Raw genomic sequence first — 19,458 nt, 5'->3', positions numbered from 1 at the left:
CTCAGGTTTTTAAGTATATGTAAGAAATAATGAAGTCTTAACATTAATAATGAAACAACAAACCTGAAGCAATGTTGATGTTGGAAGCCATGCTTCTCCTTGTAAGCCATGCCAAGTGCCAAGCAGTGATAAACACACACGACCACAAGCATAAAGATTTGGATTGAAGCGTACAGTACCACCTCCTGTGGTACATAACTTCACCATTGGTGGAACATGAGGATACTGCATAGGCAGGAATATGTCAAATATAAAGCAGCCACCACTGTAAGGTGTACCCTCCGGACTGAAACATTGCAAAGAAATTTATCAACATGTCCTTTTTTATAAATACATAACAAAAATATGAAATGAAATGATCATATGGCATAGCCAGCCGGGAGACCGCATACGGGGAAGTTCGGCTGCCGAGTGCGAGGTATTTTAGTCGACGCCACACTGGGCAACTCGCGTGCCAGTGATGAGGATGAAATGGTGAGGACAACATAACAGAACAAAAACAATCTTACAAATAACTGTACAAATCTTATAAGTAACCATACAATTCCTAACACAGACTTCAAATGACATCATTCAACTCTTAAGTATTACATTTGCTTTCTCAAACAATAGAAAATCCAGGATGGAATATAAAAATAATATGAAAAGGATACTTGCTACTCACTAAATAGCAGAGATGCTGAGTCACAGATAAGCACAACAAAAAGACTGTCACAAAATGAGTTTTCGTCCAACAAGGCCTTTGTTGAAAGAGCGCATGCGCGTGCCCACACACACACACACACACACACACACACACACACACACACACACACACACACACACACACACAGTCTCTTGCAGCTCAAGTGAGACTACAAACAGCAGCACATGATGGGAGAAGCAACTGGATGGGAGTAAGGAGGTGACTCAGGTTGGGAGGGAGAGGGATAGCAGGGTCGGGGTGAGGGACGGTAAAGTTCTGCTCGTCGGAGCACACAGGGATGAGTTGGGGGAGAGGATACAGCAGCTAGGTGCAGTCACAAGATTAAATGGAGGGATTGGGAAAGAGAGGAGTGGGTGGGGGGGTTCGGAAAAAGAGAGAAGTAAAAAGACTGAGTGCGTTGGTGGAGTAGATGGCTGTGTAGTGCTGGAATTGGAACTGGCTAGCGGCTAGATAGATAAGGACAGAGACTAACAAAGTTCCAGGAACGTAGGATATGTTGCAGGGAGAGCTCCCTCATGCTAAATTCAGGAACACTGGTTTTGGTGGGGAGGATCCACATGGCACAGGCTGTGAAGCAGTTACGTCGTACTCAGTGACAGTGCAGTCGTCGTCTCTTGGCCACAGTTTGTCGGTGGCCACTCCTGCAGACACACAGCTTGTTGGCTGTCATGCCCACATAAAACACGGCACAATGGTTGCAGCTTAGCTTGTAGATCACATGACTGGTACCACAGGTAGCCCCACCTTTGATGGGATGGTTATGTTTATAACTGGATTAGAGTAGGTGGTGGCGAGAGGATGTATGGGACAGGTCTTGCATCTAGGTCTATTACAGGGATATGAGTTATGAGGCAAGGGGGTGGGAGCAGGGGTTGTGTAGGAATGGAGAAGGATATTGTGCATGTTCGGTGGGTGGGGTGGGAAGGATAGTGGGTAGGGTGTTACTCATTTCAGGGCATGATGGAAAATAGTTTAAACCTTGTCAGAGAACGTAATTTAGTTACTCCAGTCCTGGGTGATACTGAGCCACAAGGGGAATGCTGCTCTGTAGCTGGACGGTGGAACCTCGGAGGCAATGGTAGACTGCAAAGATAAAGCACAGAAATCTGTTTTTGTACAAGGTTGGGATAGTAATTACACTCTGTAAAGGCCTCATTGAGACCAACAGTAGGATTCAAGAGGGACTGCTCCTCACTGCATATGTGAGGGGCCTTATCTTTCCAGTCACCCACCAACTCCTGAAGTCCTGTTGTCTGACCACAGAGGAGCATTCTCACGTGTCTCAGTTCCGCCCGCGAATGGAGCAACTGAATTATATTCTCCGTTAAGGTTTCAACTACCCACCACGAAGTCTACCACCTGGGTAAAGCAGGTGGTAGACTGTGTATTGGTAGAATATTGGTGAAGTGCGACCAGTCTACAAAGTAGTTTGCTCACAAATCACTCTTGCACCAGCTCTATAATATTGCTGAAGTATGTGGGGACCGTACCAAATAGGACTAACAGGTGGCACTGAACATATACAGATAAGGGCATCACAAATGGTCAAAGGTTTATTTGATCCAAGGAAGAGTATCAATGAGAGAATGAAAGAACCAAAATGTAAGAGTCTACATGATAGATGTAACCATCCCAAGAGTCTACTAACAAAGTTTCAAGAACCAGCTTCAAATGACGACTCTAGGAATATTCTACAACACATTATATTGTTTGCATGGTATCTTGAAGATAAGATTAGAATAACTACAGCACACACAGTGGCATTCAAACGATCATTCATCCTGTGCCCTATACTTTAATGGAATGGGAATCAACCCTAATAACTGGTACAATGGGACGTGCACTTTACTGTGGTTTGCACAGTATAGATGAGGAAGTTTGTGAATCTTCCTATACCACCAGTCCAAAGACTGGTTTGATGTAGCACTCCATGCTAGTCTATCCCCAGGAAGTCTCTTCATGTTTGAATAACTACCGAAACCTCCGTCCATTTGCACTCATATCTGTATCTCCTCCCACAATTTCTGTAGCCTACATTACCCTCCATTACCAAATGATTATGCTTTGATGCTTGAGGGTATGTCCTATCAACCAATCTCTTCTTTTACAGAAAGTGTGGCTTTAATTTATTTTTTACTTAATTTGAGTCAATACTTTCTACTACATTTTAAAATTTCTGTAATGTTTGTAGTCCAAATTCCACTTAACACAAGGCCACACTCCATACAAATACTTGCAGAAAATATTTCTGAACACTTGCAATGAGAGGTCCCCTGTGGTGGGATTGACTTTTTGAAATACACTATACTGCTACAAAGGTTACTATCCCAGGTATCACACACTGCAGCCATTTACTCTGCTGGGCTCTCATTTGCAAGTAATTGACAGGTGGGATTTGGAATTTTGTGACATTCAATAGTGATAAAAATGTTGTATTAAATAATCTGGAGGGAGGGAGGGAGGGAACAACTCCATTATTACTGACAGATATAAACATAAAATCATTGCATTTTCAAATTATACATAGGCGCCTTGGGAACTGCATGTCTTAGAATGTGTGTATGAGATACTACCATGCATTGTCAAATAATGTGTGTATTTTACCATGCATTGTTACATATGTGAAGCACGGAAACATCAGTGAAATATGTTGCAGCCACATAATCGCTATAGATAATAAATCAACATGCCAGCTGACTGTGTAGTTGCCTAAATCAGCTGATAAAAAGCTATTTGAAAGTCATAGACATAGGGCAGTTAGAACTAGCGAATACCTGAATTCCATTGTGTAAGTGTATGGTGTTGATCCATATTTTATCGCACTGCGTAAACCAAGTTTTAATGAATACGCAACAGTACAGGGTGTATAAAAAAGAATCACTGGATTTTAACAAATGATTACTATTACATTATTTGAGATATGTGCATGAACAATGTACTGTTGGAAGGTGCAAACACTAATTTTACATGGTTTCTACTAGGTAGTAGCCTTGTGCACCCACTTCAGTTCTAGTAAAAATGGTGTTAGGTCAAAGAGTTTTGTGTTCTACTTTTTGTGCAGTGCGCTCTGTAATAATTATTAAGCATGACTTCCGTACTAGGTATAGTGTGGATCCCCTACAGCACAGAGCATTATACAATGGCATAAAAAAATCCAAAAAACAGATTGTTTGAATAAAGGCAAATCACTTGACCGTCCCTGAGTGACACAGACATCAAACGCGTCTGCCATTGTTTCACACGGAGTCCACAGAATTTTGTTTGTACTTTCTTTTCCCACAGTTGGAGACTGATTCATATGATTTCATTTACCAACAGGATGGGGCACCGCCACACTGGCATCTGAAAGTGCAGGGATTTTTAAATCAAAAGATTATTGAACGCTGGGTCGGTCGCACCGGACCAAATAATTCAGCCTTACATTACTGGCATCCAAGGTCACTGGATCTGACTATATACGATTATTTCTTGTTGGGGTTTATAAAAGACTGTTTATGTGCCTTTGTTACCAACAACAACAGGGTGTATACACGAACAAGGAAAAAAATTCCCGGATTTCCCCAGATCTACCAGTTAAAAATACAGTTTCTCCTGGGCGGACACACATTTTTCCATGTTAAATGACATTAGATTTTACATCAGAATTGTAAAACTTATCAATCCCTTGAATGGTTGCGTTTTTATACAAGGGCGTAGAATTTCCTGGCACTTTAGAAAACAAAACTCAGGGAAAAACATGTTTTGGAAAGATCTTTGATGGGCAGCAACATGTACACTGCATATTTTCATATTATGAAAGTATAGATTCGAATACCACCACACACTGCATGTTACTTTCCGAACCACTGAAATTGAGATTGCTGTGTGCTTTTGTAAGCTCATGTCTCGTGATCTCGTCAGTCGATGACAGCGGATATTCAGACCATAGGGAACGTGATGTACTCAGCCAATAGCAACATCACTGTTAAGTAGCGCAAATACACAAGCCGGAAAAGTTAATGTTTTAAATTAATATACATAGTGTTGCTATTAGAAAAACAAAGCTTTCACATACTGGAAAGAGAAGCCAAGCTTTCATATATAATGTTGATCGTTTTGCGCGTGTTACACCTTAGGATATCACACAAATGTGCCAGCAAAATTTTTTAGCCGAGTCCAGTGACTTGTCCTCGAAGTTTTCCACAAATAAATTAGTTACCAGAGAGGAGAGAGGGCTTCCCATAGTACTATATCAATTTGCTCATAATAACAATATGAAAGTCTGATCCTCCGAGCTCAAAATTCCTCTAAATGGCTCATCACCATAGAGTTGATTTAAAATGAGTCAGAAAGTAATGCTTTTCAAACAACCATCCGCAATATTTTCCGCGGCATGTTAGAAACAGGTTCGTTTCAGTAGTTGCCAGAGGGCAAGATTAATAAAAGCCAAATTTCTTTAGCAAACCGACAAAAATAACTTCATTGTTCTGCAAGGTGATTAATGCTTGAATGTTGAGAAGGTGGAAATGAAATAAAATCTGGAAAGTAATAACGTATTTTTGCCTTCCGTTATTATGTGACTGTATTTTAATTCACTTTACAGCTCCGGCCACAGAAATCCATTTCGTTCTCATTTGGTGAGAGCAGTAAACTAAGAGGAAACAGCAAAATCACTAAATGTAAACACGGGTCACATGGAGATTACACACTTCCCCACTATAATACAGACTGCTCTGCGCGTCAGCTCCAGATCTACAGTATTTCCACACCTGGGCAATACTAGAGAGAGTGTGTTCAAAAACCAACTGGGATGCGTTTCAAAATAATATTAGTAATAGATAGACAAACGTGCACAGGATGCTAGGAGCTTTTTGAAACACGCTCTCCCCCCCTCAAGAATATAAATTTCACCCACCCCATAGATCCAGGCCTAATGTGCATGCATGAATCTGGCAGGTTGGGGGCAGGAGTAAAATTTTTCCCAGTTGCATCTAGTTGCTTGCTGCAGCTGCTTACACAGCAACAACCAAATTTCTGTAGCCAGAAGCGGGAAAAGGTACTACTCATCAGCAACTCAACTGTGCATGCACATGAGCCTGCTCGTAACTGCTAAAACGAATCTAAATGTAAACAGTTGTGACACACTCAGCGGAGGCAATTTGTTGTTAAGAAGCATTGCATAGTCTCCCTAAAGCCTTTGACACATTTTGCTGTTGGCAGCCACTTTTAAGAGCACTGTTTTGCTGCGTAAGGTGCATTTTCTTTGCAATTTTTTTTTTTTTTTTTTTTTTTTTCCTCTAGTTCATGTTTTATTGCTGCAATGTTATCCTGCGGTAGCGCGATACAGTAATATCTTTTGTTAGATTATCTGTTCTTACTAGTCAAAATTACAAAAAATTAACTGAAAACAATGAAAACCTCCCAGATTATCCCGGATCTCCCAGGTCGTATACACCCTGAACAATGAATGAACTGAGACATCGTGTGATAGCAGCTGTGGAAGCTATAACTCAACACATTTGTGAACAATCCTATGAAAAGGTAGGGGGGTGGGGCAGCTTTGGAGTTTTCTGTTCATCAGAAAACAAAATTCATTGTATACGTTTATTAGTTTCTGAGATGTACCAAATCGGGTGATTATTTTTGATAAACCATGTATATTACAAACTCAAACATATGTGGCACTCAAGACACTTTTATTTGAAACTATAAATAATGTTCTTTGTTCACAATTTCCATTGAAAAGAATTTTTCTTAAACATGTCTAGTGTATGAAAAAGGACAAGATGCAGCATGAAAACAATAACCATACAGAGTTTAAAAGAATTCTTGTGAGCCACAGCATATGTTGTCTACCAAACAGAGTATAAGTAGATTTTGTTCACAATTTATAGGGATGCAGCATCATTTGTCAGAACATCCACACTAAATGTATGTTGCGTGAAGTGCTTGCGGTACTGACAGAAAACCCCGTGACGAAAGGGACTGCCTGCTCATGCATGGGCAGTTGGAGTTTTGGACTGTGATGTGCGGCTGGTGTGGACGCTATCGTGGCACTGCACCAGTGACCAGGACTACAATAGACGCTGTGCAACTATGACGTTATGCCTTGTGTTGTTGTGTTCTACCTAGTGTTGTCGCAAGATATCTACACAAAGTAAACTATGAGACACTCACAGAAAGTAATACTCTGTCAGTCTCTCGACATCAGCGTTTTTATATTTAAAGCATAGTAGGTACAAGGGCTCTTTGTTCTAGCATCACAAACTGCCTTTTGTCAAAAAGGCCTTTGCTTGTTCCAAATAAATAGAAGAAAGTTTGTAGGTAAATCATCTACAATTCTGCCCATGTATTCTGCAGTGAGTCGGAAGAACAATACTTGAGATGGGAAAAATTCTTGTGTTGCTAGAAGTCTGAGGAAAGATAATTATACTAGTATACTTATTTTTAATAAGTCTACATTTCATGCCATTTAAGTGATATTTTCAGTAAAATATGGAGAAACATTAGGGGCTTGTGTCATAGACACAGAAGATAAAAGAATACTTGGAACAGGATCAAATGTCTCAATGAAGCCAAGGAAATGGGTTCTGTATGATCACTAGGTTTTCCTGAGTATGGTTCAACACAGAAGACAGCAAGTAAATTTCGTGATTTTGAGCATACTACTTTCCTCTGTCAGTAGTTTCTGGTTCTTTCCTCCAGGAAAAATAAATCAGGCTGTTAAAAGTGTTTGTGGGATATTTAAGGACGGGACTAAATTTTGTTGATTCCCGTGTCCCTAAAGTAATAGTATTTCAGTCCTGTTTTACATATTAGACATCTTAAGGGTTTTCAGCTAAAATTCTGTAGCTCTAATAATGGAATGTTATTCTGTGAACACAGGTAAAAATTCCTGTTTTTCTGATTAAAATGTTTCCTTTCTTGAAAACTGATACTACTACAGCTATGAAATTTTTACTGCTGTTTTGTTACAGCACAGAAATCATACAAATACTATCACTAAAAAAATCCTGTTCTTCCTACTAACATGTTGCCTTCTTTGAAAACTGCTACTCCTACAACTATCAAATTTTTACTGCTGTTTATTACAGCATAGAAATCATACGAATACTAACTACTCATTTTGTCGACTGAAACGAAATTTTTTTTCATTAAATTTGGTGGCAAAATCAATCAGTTTCGTTCTGCGATAACTCCCAACTGGCAACAGTTAGACGAATTTTGACTGCTGATCGATTATAAGCAAGAAGAAAATTAACGTCACAGAGTTTTTCTGCTGAAATGTGTGTTTCTTGAACAAGTTGCACTTTTTTTCTGTAAGGTGCAAAATATGCAGAAAGTAATCTAAAATACGATCTGAATTGCTGGTCATCGTTTACAGGGTGCCTGCTAGTCAAAATGTTATAACCACCTTCAGTGTCATGTGCGGCAAAAATGCTATTAATCTTGTTCATCATTGTCATGATCATGATCATCATCAAATGGAGGGGGGGCGCATGGAAAACAGGACAAAGAAGGAAGCGGAAAATCATGGCAAAGAGACAAGGTGCAACCCAACCAGTAAACCCGCCCGAGGACGGCGGAAACAGGATAGAACAGGAAGGATGAGTGGGAGAGGAAAGGACAGTGATGGCATAAAAAACTAGAAGCTGGGACCGCCGAACAGAAAGAGGGGGGGGGGATCCCAGCTTCAACCAGGAGACTATCAACAGGGCTAGTAGGGAAGGCACTGGTGGCCAAAAGGATATCACAATGGTGAACTGGATCCAGAAGGAGCAGCTGAACCATAAACTCGACAACCATAGTCCAAGCAAGGCAGCACTAAAGCCCAATAAAGGCGAAGAAGAGTGGAATGATCCACACCCCAAGCAGTGTGGGCAAGGAAGCGAAGGACACTGAGTTTACGGAAATATCCTGTCTTCATAATTCTCATATGAGGCAGCCAAGTGAGTTTGTTGACAAAAAGAAGACCCAGGAAACAAAACAGTGGGACCACAGGTAATCATTGTGGATCGAGGTAGAGCTCTGGATCGGGACAGACTGTAGTACAGTGACAGAAGTGGACCACCTGCGAGTTTAAAGGAGAGAAATGAAACCCGTGTGAGGAGGTCAAAGCAGAGGCACGCCGTACAGAACCCTGACCCTGGAGCTGCCGCTCTGCAGAGGCCATCGAAGAGGAACTAACCCAAATGCCGTAATCATTCATAAACAGAGCAGGCTGACCAAAGGACCGACAGAGGGCACAAGTCAATCTATAGCAATGAGGAGGAAAGAGATGATGGTGCCAAGCTGTGTCATAGGCCTTGCGAAGGTCGAAAAATACTGCAACCAAATGACGGTGCTGGGAAAAAGCCCACCGAACTGCGGATTCCAAGGGCAGTAAATTATCAATCGGACACAGTCCCTTTTGGAAGCCACACTGGTAAGGGGGCAATAGATCCTGAGATTCGAGGACCCAATTGAGCCGCGGGGCTACCGTCCGTTCAAGTAACTTGCAAACAACATTTGTCAGACTAACTGCCTGAAAGCTTTCGACAAACAGGGGGTTCTTACCAGGCTTACCATTGAGAAGGGAAGTCACTCTGGAGCCAAATACAGTTAAGCATCCGAAGATGTCATTGTGGAGCACTGAGATTTTGATGCAACTGGTTATGAATGTAGTCTGGGACAGGGGCCTTATCACGAGCAGAAGTGCGGAAAGAAGTTCCCATTCAGTAAAAGGTTCGTTGCAAGGTTCTGACTGACAAGGGGTAAAACATAAGGCAGAAGCTTCGGCCTGATGTTTCTGGTGAAGGAAAGCAGCCGGATAGGAAGTTGATGCTGATGCTGTTGCAAAATGGGTTGCAAGATGTTCTGCGAGAATGAACGGGTCCGTGCAAAGGCCATCCAGGAGGGCAAGGCCCGTCAGGGTAGACTGCCGATGGCAACCTTGCAGATAGCAAAGTTTAGCCCATACCCATGACAGAGGGATAGTAGAACCAAGGGAAGAAACAAAGCAGTCCCAACAAACCATTTGCTCAGTTTGTTTAAGTAATGGGCTTTGGCGCGAAGGCGTTTAAAGGTAATAAGATTGACAGCAGATGCATGCGTCTTAAGGTGTTGCAAAGCTTAACGGCAATCACAGATGGCAATAGCAATGGCCATACTCCACCATGGGACTTGCCAGCAGCAAAATGGTCTAGATGAGCATGGGATAGCAAGGCTGAAAGCGCGAACAATCACATCATCAGACACGTCACATAGGACATCATCAATACAACCCGACAGAGAAGGAATAAAAACGACCTGTGTAGTATAGAGGCCGATCGGCGCATTGGAAAGACCAATGAGGCAACCTGTCCATCAGGGAGAGGGAATGGAGTTAGAAAATCAATGAGGGAAGTGATCACTATCACAAAAGTCGTCATGTGGCGACCAGTGTAATGAAGGAAGGAGGGAGGGAGAAGAAAAAGGAAGATCAATAGCAGAAAAAGTACCATGACTGGCACTGAAATGGGTAGGGGAGCCATCATTAAGAAGGCACATGTCGTCGTCTGCAGGAAACTGGTCTATGAGAAGACCCCGACTAGATGGAAACGCACTGCCCCACAGGGGATGATGAGCATTAAAATCCCCGAGGAGGAGGAAGGGAGGAGGAAGTTGCTGAAGGAGGGCAGTTAAGACAGCAGGTGTAAGAGTCCTGTCAGGAGGGAGATAAAGATTGCAAACTGTGACCTCAGGGTCCAGGTGGACCCTACCAGCGAACGTGGAGAATGATTGCCAAGACGACTGACACACACTGGAGGGGGGGACACAGGAACTCCCCTCATGGAGTGGACATCCAAAGTCACCACAGAGAGGGGTCTGCGAACAGTGGGAAAACATGTCCAAAACGCCAGCACTTAAAACATCTCATAGGTGGTGGGATGTACGGCTTCACGTCACATCGATAAACCATAATCTTGACATTTCCACGGACGGCACCCCCTTCAAAGGCCAGGATAAAAGCACCAGTATCAACGAGATTGTCCTTTGGGCCCTTCTGAACACGCTCAACAAAGTGAACACCCCGCTGTCCTAGATTGTCCTTAAGTTACTCATCAGTTTGAAGGATGAGATCCCTGTGTAAAATTACACCTTGAACCATATTCAAAGACTGGTGAGAGGTAATGGATACAGGAATTGTGCCAAGATGGTCACAGGTACAAAGGGCCGCAGACTGGGCAGCTGAAGCAGTTTTGATAAACAACGAACCTGACCACTTCTTGCTCAGAGAGTCCACATTGTCAAACTTGTCTTCAATGTGTTCCACAAAAAAAAATAAAGGTTTGGTATTAGTGAAAGTATCCCCATCAGTCCTGGTGCAAACCAGGTGGGAGGGGGGGGAGGGGGAGGGGGGTGGGGGAGGAAAGGTTTCGCCCCTAGCCAACGAGCCTACCCTCCTCCCAGGGGGTAACTATGGAAGGGAAGGCCGAAGGGGCAGAAGAAGCAGCACTAAAAGAATCATTTCCATTCAAAGAGACGGCCGTACAAGAATGGCCAGAGTTCTGGACCTGTAGGCATTTCATTTGCATAGTGTCCACCCTGATACCACCCACTCTGATTCCCCATGGGCGCCACAGCAAGGGCCATTTGGCACAGCGGCCACTGCTGGGAGTTCAGATGTCCAGGATGAAAAGCAACCACTCCTAGACTTACATGAAGAGATCACAGCTCAGGTATCAGAAATGTTATCCTTGTGTTTTCAGGGGGCTCAATCAAAAGGGTACATAGCAACTGCACCACACGGGCTGGCTACCATGCTAGCTACGTACCCTAGCATCAGACAACGATGTGAAGGAAAAGATGGAAGGAAAAGGTGGAAGTAACTAGGAGGGCACACGCTGGGGACACTAGGTAAGGTGCTCTCCCCCAAATGGCTCACACTACGCAATAGAAATTTAGTAATGGAGGTCAAACCTCAGAGGAGGACCAGATAATGCCAAAAGGATGAGGTAATTACTCAACAAAACCAATAACCAGAAGGATAGCGGGGCCAACATAAACAAGGACACCAAGGCAGGGAGGGGAGAGGAGAGGGCGGAGGGGAAGGGAAAGGGAATGCAGCCCGGGAAAGAAGGAAGGCTGCAATAGCTCGGGGCCCTGTGCTCGCCACACACGTAGTTACGAAAGGACCATGAGCCCCCGGGGGGGCTGAATGTGTGTAAGTCTCTGTACAGACTTTTTTTTTGCAGTGCTCAACAAAGGTTCACAAGTGTCATTGAGGGTGCTGGCAAATTGAGTATATTTTGGGACTTTCCCATTTCCACATCTACACACACACACACACACACATATATATATATATATATATATATATATATATATATATATATATATATATATATAAATATATATATAATTTTGTTTGGTAAGTCTCATCATCTTTCTTTTAAATAAATATATATATATATATATATATATATATATATATATATATATATATATATATAGACACACACTCTGCAAGCCACCGTATGTTACAAGGGAGAGGGTACACTGTACCACTACCAATCATTTCCTTTCCTGTTCCACTCACAAATAAAGTGAGAGAAAAACATCTATATGAGCACCAATCTCTGTAACCTTATCTTCATGGTCCTTACGTAAAACGTACACTGGCAGCAGTAGAACTGTTCTGCAGTCAATCTTCTCAATAACGCTCCTCGAAAAGAAAGTCACCTTCCCTCCAGCGATCCCCATTTGAGTTTTCGAAGTATCTATGTGATACTTGTGTGTTGTTTGAACCCATCAGCAACAAGTTTAGCAGCCTGCTTCAGAATTGCTTCTATGTCTTCCTTTAATCCACCCTGATGCAGATCCCAAACACTAACAGTACTCAACAATGGGTCACTCGTGTCCTATACATGGTCTCCTTTATAGATTAACCACAAATTCTAAAATTATCCCAATGAACTGATTTTGATAATTTGCCTTTCCTACTACAGTCCTTACACACTCGTTCGATTTCATACTGCTTTGCAATGTTATGCCTCGATATTTAAGCAGCACATTACTAATGCTGTATCTGAACCTCAAGGTTTCTTTTTCCCACTCATCTGCATTAAAATACATTTTTCTGCATTTAGAGCTAGCTAACATTCATCACACCAAATAGAAATTTGGTGTAAGTCACACTGTATCCTCTTCCTGTTGCTCCCATATACCACAGCATTATCAGCAAACACCTGCAGACTGCTGCTTAGTCAGTCTGACAGATAATTTGCGTAAACAGAAAATAACAGCGGTCCTATCACTTTTCCTTGGACACTCCTGACAATACCACTGTCTGACAAACACTCACTGTCAAAGAAAACATACAGAGTTCTGTTACTTATGAAGTCTGAGGCACTCTGATACCTGGGAACCTACGCCGTATGCTTGTAATGTCATTAATAGTCAGCAATGTGGCACCATGTCAGAATACGGTATCTGCTTGTTGCCTTTTATTCACTGTTCATTGCCTTTTATTCACAGTTCACAGTATTTCGTGTGAGAAAAGGGAAAGCTGTGTTCCAAATGAGCAACGATTTCTAAAACTGTGCTGATTTGTGGGCAGAAGCTTTAAACCCCCAAGAAAATGTACTGTATTCGAACTGAGAATACTTTCAAGGATTCTGCAGCAAACCAATGTCAAAGATATCTGTGTGTAATTTTGCAGGTCTTTTCTTTTGCCCTACTCATAACAGAAGTCACTTGTGCTTTTTCCAGTTGCTTGGGACTTCATGTTTGGCAAGAAGTTTGTAATAAATGCAAGGTAAGTATGGGGCCAATGCTGTAGAGAACTCTTTTTATAAGCGAACTGGCATTCCATCAGGAAGTGGTGACTTATTTGCTTACAAGTCCTTCAGCTGTTTCTCTACACCAGGGGTGTATTATTACATCATCCACAAGTCTCTTATGTACAATTTCTTAAATGCATATTAAAACTTCAGCTTTTCTTTTGCTATTTTCTACTGCCACACCAGATTGGTCAACAAACAACTGCTTGGAAGTCTTAGACCCATTTTATTTTATGTAGGACTAGAATTTTCTCGAGTTCTTAGCAGGACTTACTGCAAAGATATGGCGGTGATTGTTGCAGGTTTCTTCACTCAACATCTACATCGATACTCTGCAAATCACATTAAAAGTGCCTGGCAGAGGGTTCATCGAACAACCTTTACAATTCTCATTATTCCAAACTCTATCTCATAAAGCGCACAGATAGAGTGAACACCTGTATCTTTCCTTACGAGGTCTGATTTCCCGTACTTTATCACAGTGATCATTTTTCCCTACATAGGTCGGCGTCAACAAAATACTTTTGCATTGGAAAGAGAAAGTTGGTAATTGGAATTTCTTGAGAAGATTCCCCTGCAACAAAAAACAGCTTTGTTTTAATAATGACCATCCCAAATTCTGTCATTTCAGTGACACGGCAGTATTCTAAAAGAAGATGGACAAGTGTAGTGCAGGCAGTCTCTTTAGTAGGTCTATTACATTTTCTAAGTGTCCTGCCAATAAAACGTAGTCTTTGGTTTGCCATCCTAACAACATTTCCCGTGTGTTCCTTCCAATTTTAGTTGTTCATTATTTCCTAAGTATTTAGTTGAATTTACGGCCTTTCGGTTTGACTGATTTATCATGTAACCAAAGTTTAACAGATTCCTTTTAGAACTCATGTGTATGACCTCACACTTTTCATTATTTAGGGTCAATTCATTTTGCAATTTGTTTTCATCTTCTGGTGACTTTACTAGTTGATAAACAACAGCACCATCTGCACACAATCTCAAATTGTTTCCCAAATTGTTGATCTAGATATGGAACAGCAAAGGGCCTATAACACTAGCTTGGGGAATGCCAGCGATCACTTTTGTTTTACTCTATGATTTTCCATCAATTACTACTAACTGTGATCTCTCCAACAGGAAATCGCGAGTACAGTTACATAACAGATGATATTCTGTAAGCATGCAATTTCACTACAAGCCACTTGTTTGGTAGAGTCTCAAAAATCTTCTGGAAATCCAGAAATACAGAATCAATTTGAAATCCCTTAGCAATAGCACTCACACTTCACTTCATGCGAGTCAAGAGTTAGTTGTGTTTCACAGGAACAATGTTTTCTAATGTGCGTTGACTGCGTGTCAATAGCCTGTCTTCTTCAAGGTAATTCATAATGTTTGAACACAATATATGTTCCAAAATCCTGCTGTATATTGTCGTTAATGATATGGGCCTGTAATTTAGTGGATTACTCCTACTATCTTTCTTGAATGTTGGTGTGACCTGTGCAACTTTCCAGTCTTTGGGTATGGATCTTTAGTCGAGTGAACAGTTGTATATGGTAAGTATGAAGCTATTGCATCAGCATACTCTGAAAGGAACCCAGCTGGTACACAGTCTGGACCAGAAGACTTGCTTTTATTAAGAGATTTAAGTTGCTTCACTACACCGGGGATATTTACTTCTACGTTATTCATGTTGGCAGCTGTTCTTGATTCGAATTCTGTAATAATTACTTTGTTTTCCTTCATGAAGGAATTCTGGAAGGCCGTGTTTAGTAACTTTGCTTTGGCAGCACTGTCTTCGATAGTACCTCCATTGCTATAGCACAGAGAAGGCATTGAATGTGTCTTGCCACCAGCATACTTCATATACGACCAGAATCTCTTTGGATTTTCTGTCAGGCTTAGAGAAAGTTTTGTTGTGGAAACTATTATAAACACCTTGCATTGAAGTTAGTGCTAAATTTTGAGCTTCTGTAAAAGGTCACCAATCTTCGAGATTTTGGGCCTTTTTAAATTTGGCATGTTTCTGCAACAGTTTTCTGACCCGTTGTGTGTACCAAGGAGGATCAATTCTGTCGTTTATTAATAAATCTCTCAACTGCTGCCAATACTATTTCTTTGAATTCAAGCCACACCTTGTCTACACTTATATTATTAATTTGGAATGAGTGGAGATCGTCTCTCAAGAAAGCTTCAAAAGTGAATTTTTATCTGCTTTTTTGAATAGGGATATTTTTTGCTTGTTTTTCGAGGATTTGGGGATTACAATATTCTATCTCACGACAACAACCCTGTGTTCACTAATCCCTGTATCTATTTTTATGCACGTTATTAACTCAGGAGTATTTGTCGCAAAGAGGTCAAACGTGTTTTCACAATCATTTACAATTTGTGTAGGCTCATGAACTTAACTGCTCAAAATAATTTTCAGAGAGTGCATTTAGCACAGTTTCAGGTGACATTTTATGCGTGCCTTCAGAATTAAACATGTATTTTCGCCAATATATCGAGGGTACATTAAAGTCACCACCACTTGTAACTGTACGAGTTGAGTACTTGTTTGATTTCAAACTCCAGTTTTGTTTGAACCTTTCAGCAATTTTATGATCTGAATTGGGAGGTCGGCAAAAGGATCCAATTATTATTTTATTCCGGTTGCCAACAATGACCTCTGCCCATACTAACTTACAGGAACTATCTACTTCAATACCACGACAAGATGAACTGCTACTAACAGCAACAAACATGCCACTGCCAACTGTGTTTAGCCTATCCTTTTCTAACACCGTTAGGTTCTCGCAAAAATTTCGGCTAACTTATCTCCAGCTTTAAGCTTAAGTGCTTTCTATTAGTGCTTGGAGCTCTGGTACTTCCCCATTACAGCTACGACCATATACAACTGTTATACTGATGGTTCCTGTATCTACGTTGTTCTTGTGTTCGACCTGCACCCTTTGTGGCTTAAGCCCTTTTTGTGTTTTCCACCCAGGCGACCCCACACAGCCTTCTGCTAACTATGTAGCCACCTCCTGTGTGTAGTGGACGCCTGACTTATTCAGTGGAACCCGGAACCCAACCACCCTATAGCACAAGTCAAAGAATCTGTAGCTCACAGTGATCGCAGAACTGCCTGAGCCTCCGATTCCGACCCTTCACTCGGCTCTGTAATCTCTCTTCTTATCCAAAGTGACACACATCATTGGTACCGATGTGAGCCACCACCTGCAGTTGGCTGCACCCTGTGCTCTTTATGATATCTGGAAGGAACCATTCCACATCTGGAATGACTTCACCTGGTATGCACATTGGCTTTCTTCCCCTTCTTGGCAGCCATGTCCCTAATGGGTCCCATTTACACGCCTAATGTAGGAACTCCCAACTATCACTAATCCCACCCCCTGTGACTGCCCGGATCTTGCAGGCTGAGAGGTTTCTTATGAAACAGAACAGGTAGCCCTTACGTGCGACCACCTGGAAAACCTTTAACTGCCTGCTACGTCCCAGGGCAACCTTCCACTCCACAATGGATGAGGGGTCAACCTCACTGTGAGCAATAATTGGGTTGGCCACCGGTGAGGAGCGATCAGAGGACTTTGACGTGCTCGACATCCGCTGGCTCCCACAGCTGGCCCACAACAGTGGTGCTCACCCACTACAGCTTCAAGCTGTGTAACCAAAACCATCACAGTCTAGAGCTCAGAGTGAAGTGCCATCAACTGAGATCGCAATCACACACAACAATCACAGTCCTTATCCATACTAAAGACTGCGGAAAACTGAGCTACCCAGATAAATGGACTGTCGGCACATGCTATAGAACTCTACAGTATACACTCACGAAAATGCAGGAACAGTGTCTAATAAATTAGATAATACACAGTGATTCAAAACTAACTACCAAAGCACTCAAGTGAAACTAAATAATTATCCCCGATTAGGAACTTTTAATAGTCATAAAATCGGTTTACTTTCCGACACACATGAAAACGCGAGAACTGTGGCTATTAGATATTAAATTAACATGCAGAGACTCAAGAAACTAAACTATTACAGCACACAGATGAAATTATACAATTCGCTTCCAGTTAGGAACTCGTAAAAGTCACAAAATTGGTTACTTCCCTGTTGCTATGCCTGTCTCTGCCGGCTGCTACTGTCCGACTGGCATTTCTACAGACGCATGAATTTCTATTAACTTTTGCCTGCTGTCATTTGCACATTCTCTTGCGAACTGAGAGTGCAACAGCCTTTGCATCCTTAACATTTTTGAATTTTGTTATTAAACCATAATGGGTCTTTTCCATCTTTATTCCACTTATCTGGCACATACTTCTCAAGAGGATTTACAACCTGTTAAAACTTTTTCCATAATTCCTTAATGTCCATCATACTGGAACTAAATGATGTGAATTCATTGTCTAAGGGGAATGTTAACATTGGCTGTCTGCTCTTTCTTGCACAAATATTTTCCTAGGCTTTTTTAATTGCTTTATTAAATTTAATAACCATCATCACTATGATATCATGGTACTAATCCTTTTGTTGTACTCATGCCGTCTATTAGATCAGGACTGATGGTAGCTGCAAGGTCTGAAGTATTTCCACTGTGTGTGGGCTGTTTAACTAGCTGCTGAGGGCAGTTTTTGGGAAACTGTGTTCAAAATAACTTCGCAGGACTGTGTCTGTATCCCCTGCAATGAATCCATAGACATCCCATTCTATATTCAATAGGTTAAAGTCATCTAGAACTAGTACAATATGGGATCTCTGGACTACTGACTGTAGGCTTACTGTCAATGACTAAAACATGTGGTTGGTAAAAACATCCAACAATTAACTATATTTCACCTTGACCTGTTATAAGACACAAGGTAACTTCAGTCACATTCAAAATCCGGCTTCACTTCAGACAATATTTTTGTCAATTGCAATCAACACAAACCATATACATTCCATGAATTTCTGAATATCTCAGAGCTTTGTACTTTGTGTTTCAGCTGGCTCTTGGTCCTGAGAATAATTTGTGTGCAAGAAGTTTCATGGTGAGCAGTAAGTTCAAGAACTTTATTACAAATACTACAGCAATTTATTGATAAAATTTTGACAGTAAAGTTTACTCTGACCATGGTCTGATTTTGTATCTCAAAGTTGCCTGGCGAGTGTTTATCAGAGAACCTCACACAGCCTAAAAAAAACCCTATGTGCACTCCCTAAGTATTTTGCAAGCTGAGTAACTGCTTCCTTTGTGTAGTGCACCCCTGACCTATTGAAGTGAATCGTGCAATTCTCTTCTCAATAATTCAGGCACAGAAGTCTGCAGTCAAGACTGTCAGAGTGTCGGCGAATCCTTTGGCTGAAACCCTTCACACAGCTCCAAACCAAAGAACACCTATCACCTCTGGCAACAATGCTGCAAGCTCTGCTTGCACCCTGTGTGTGTGGCCAGCGGCCTTGGCAACTCCACCAGCCACCTGTATGAACTGTGATTGGTCTAGAACCCACGCGACAGGCTCTGTTGGCGCCAACGAGCTGCACCTTGCAAATGACTGCATCCTGGACGCTTGATAGCCACAGGCAAGGTATACCCCACAGCTCGAATGAGGCTCTCGGCAGACATACTAAGTGCACATTGGCTCTCTTTCCCACCTCGAATGCTATCTGCCTCAGGGCTTTCATAACGCACCAAACATTGTAGCTCCAGATAACTACTAAACCTCTCCTCCTGTGTGCCTGCTTGGACACACTGGAGGGGCATCCAACTGTCCTGGTCAAGGCCACACAGCCAGCCTCCACAATGGTCCTCTGCCTCGAGTGACATGAATACATTACCACCCTCTACTTATTCTCCTGTGAGGTTGGATCCACCGCATCATGTACACTGGGAGATGCCTTGGCAGCAGAGCGCCTGGGGAAAACAAGCGACACCTGAGGTGTCTCGTGCACCTTGCAGATTCTCTGTCACTACTACACCCCGAG

At 41.9% G+C, this 19,458-nt stretch overlaps 1 protein-coding gene across 4 annotated transcripts in view; it reads right to left on the bottom strand.

Annotated features, from left to right (window-relative positions):
• LOC126190711 (baculoviral IAP repeat-containing protein 6-like) overlaps positions 1-19,458 on the bottom strand; it is a 146,109-nt gene that overhangs the window by 24,808 nt on the left and 101,843 nt on the right. For all 4 annotated transcript variants that reach the window (XM_049931182.1, XM_049931183.1, XM_049931185.1 and 1 more), the window contains one exon: positions 64-286. In XM_049931182.1, coding sequence (XP_049787139.1) covers positions 64-286 — 223 coding nt within the window. The remainder of the gene's footprint in view (positions 1-63; positions 287-19,458) is intronic.

Source organism: Schistocerca cancellata, chromosome 6 (genome assembly GCF_023864275.1).
Source record: "Schistocerca cancellata isolate TAMUIC-IGC-003103 chromosome 6, iqSchCanc2.1, whole genome shotgun sequence".
Classification (NCBI taxonomy): Eukaryota; Metazoa; Arthropoda; class Insecta; order Orthoptera; family Acrididae; genus Schistocerca; species Schistocerca cancellata.
This window is presented reverse-complemented; position numbering and strand designations above follow the sequence as displayed.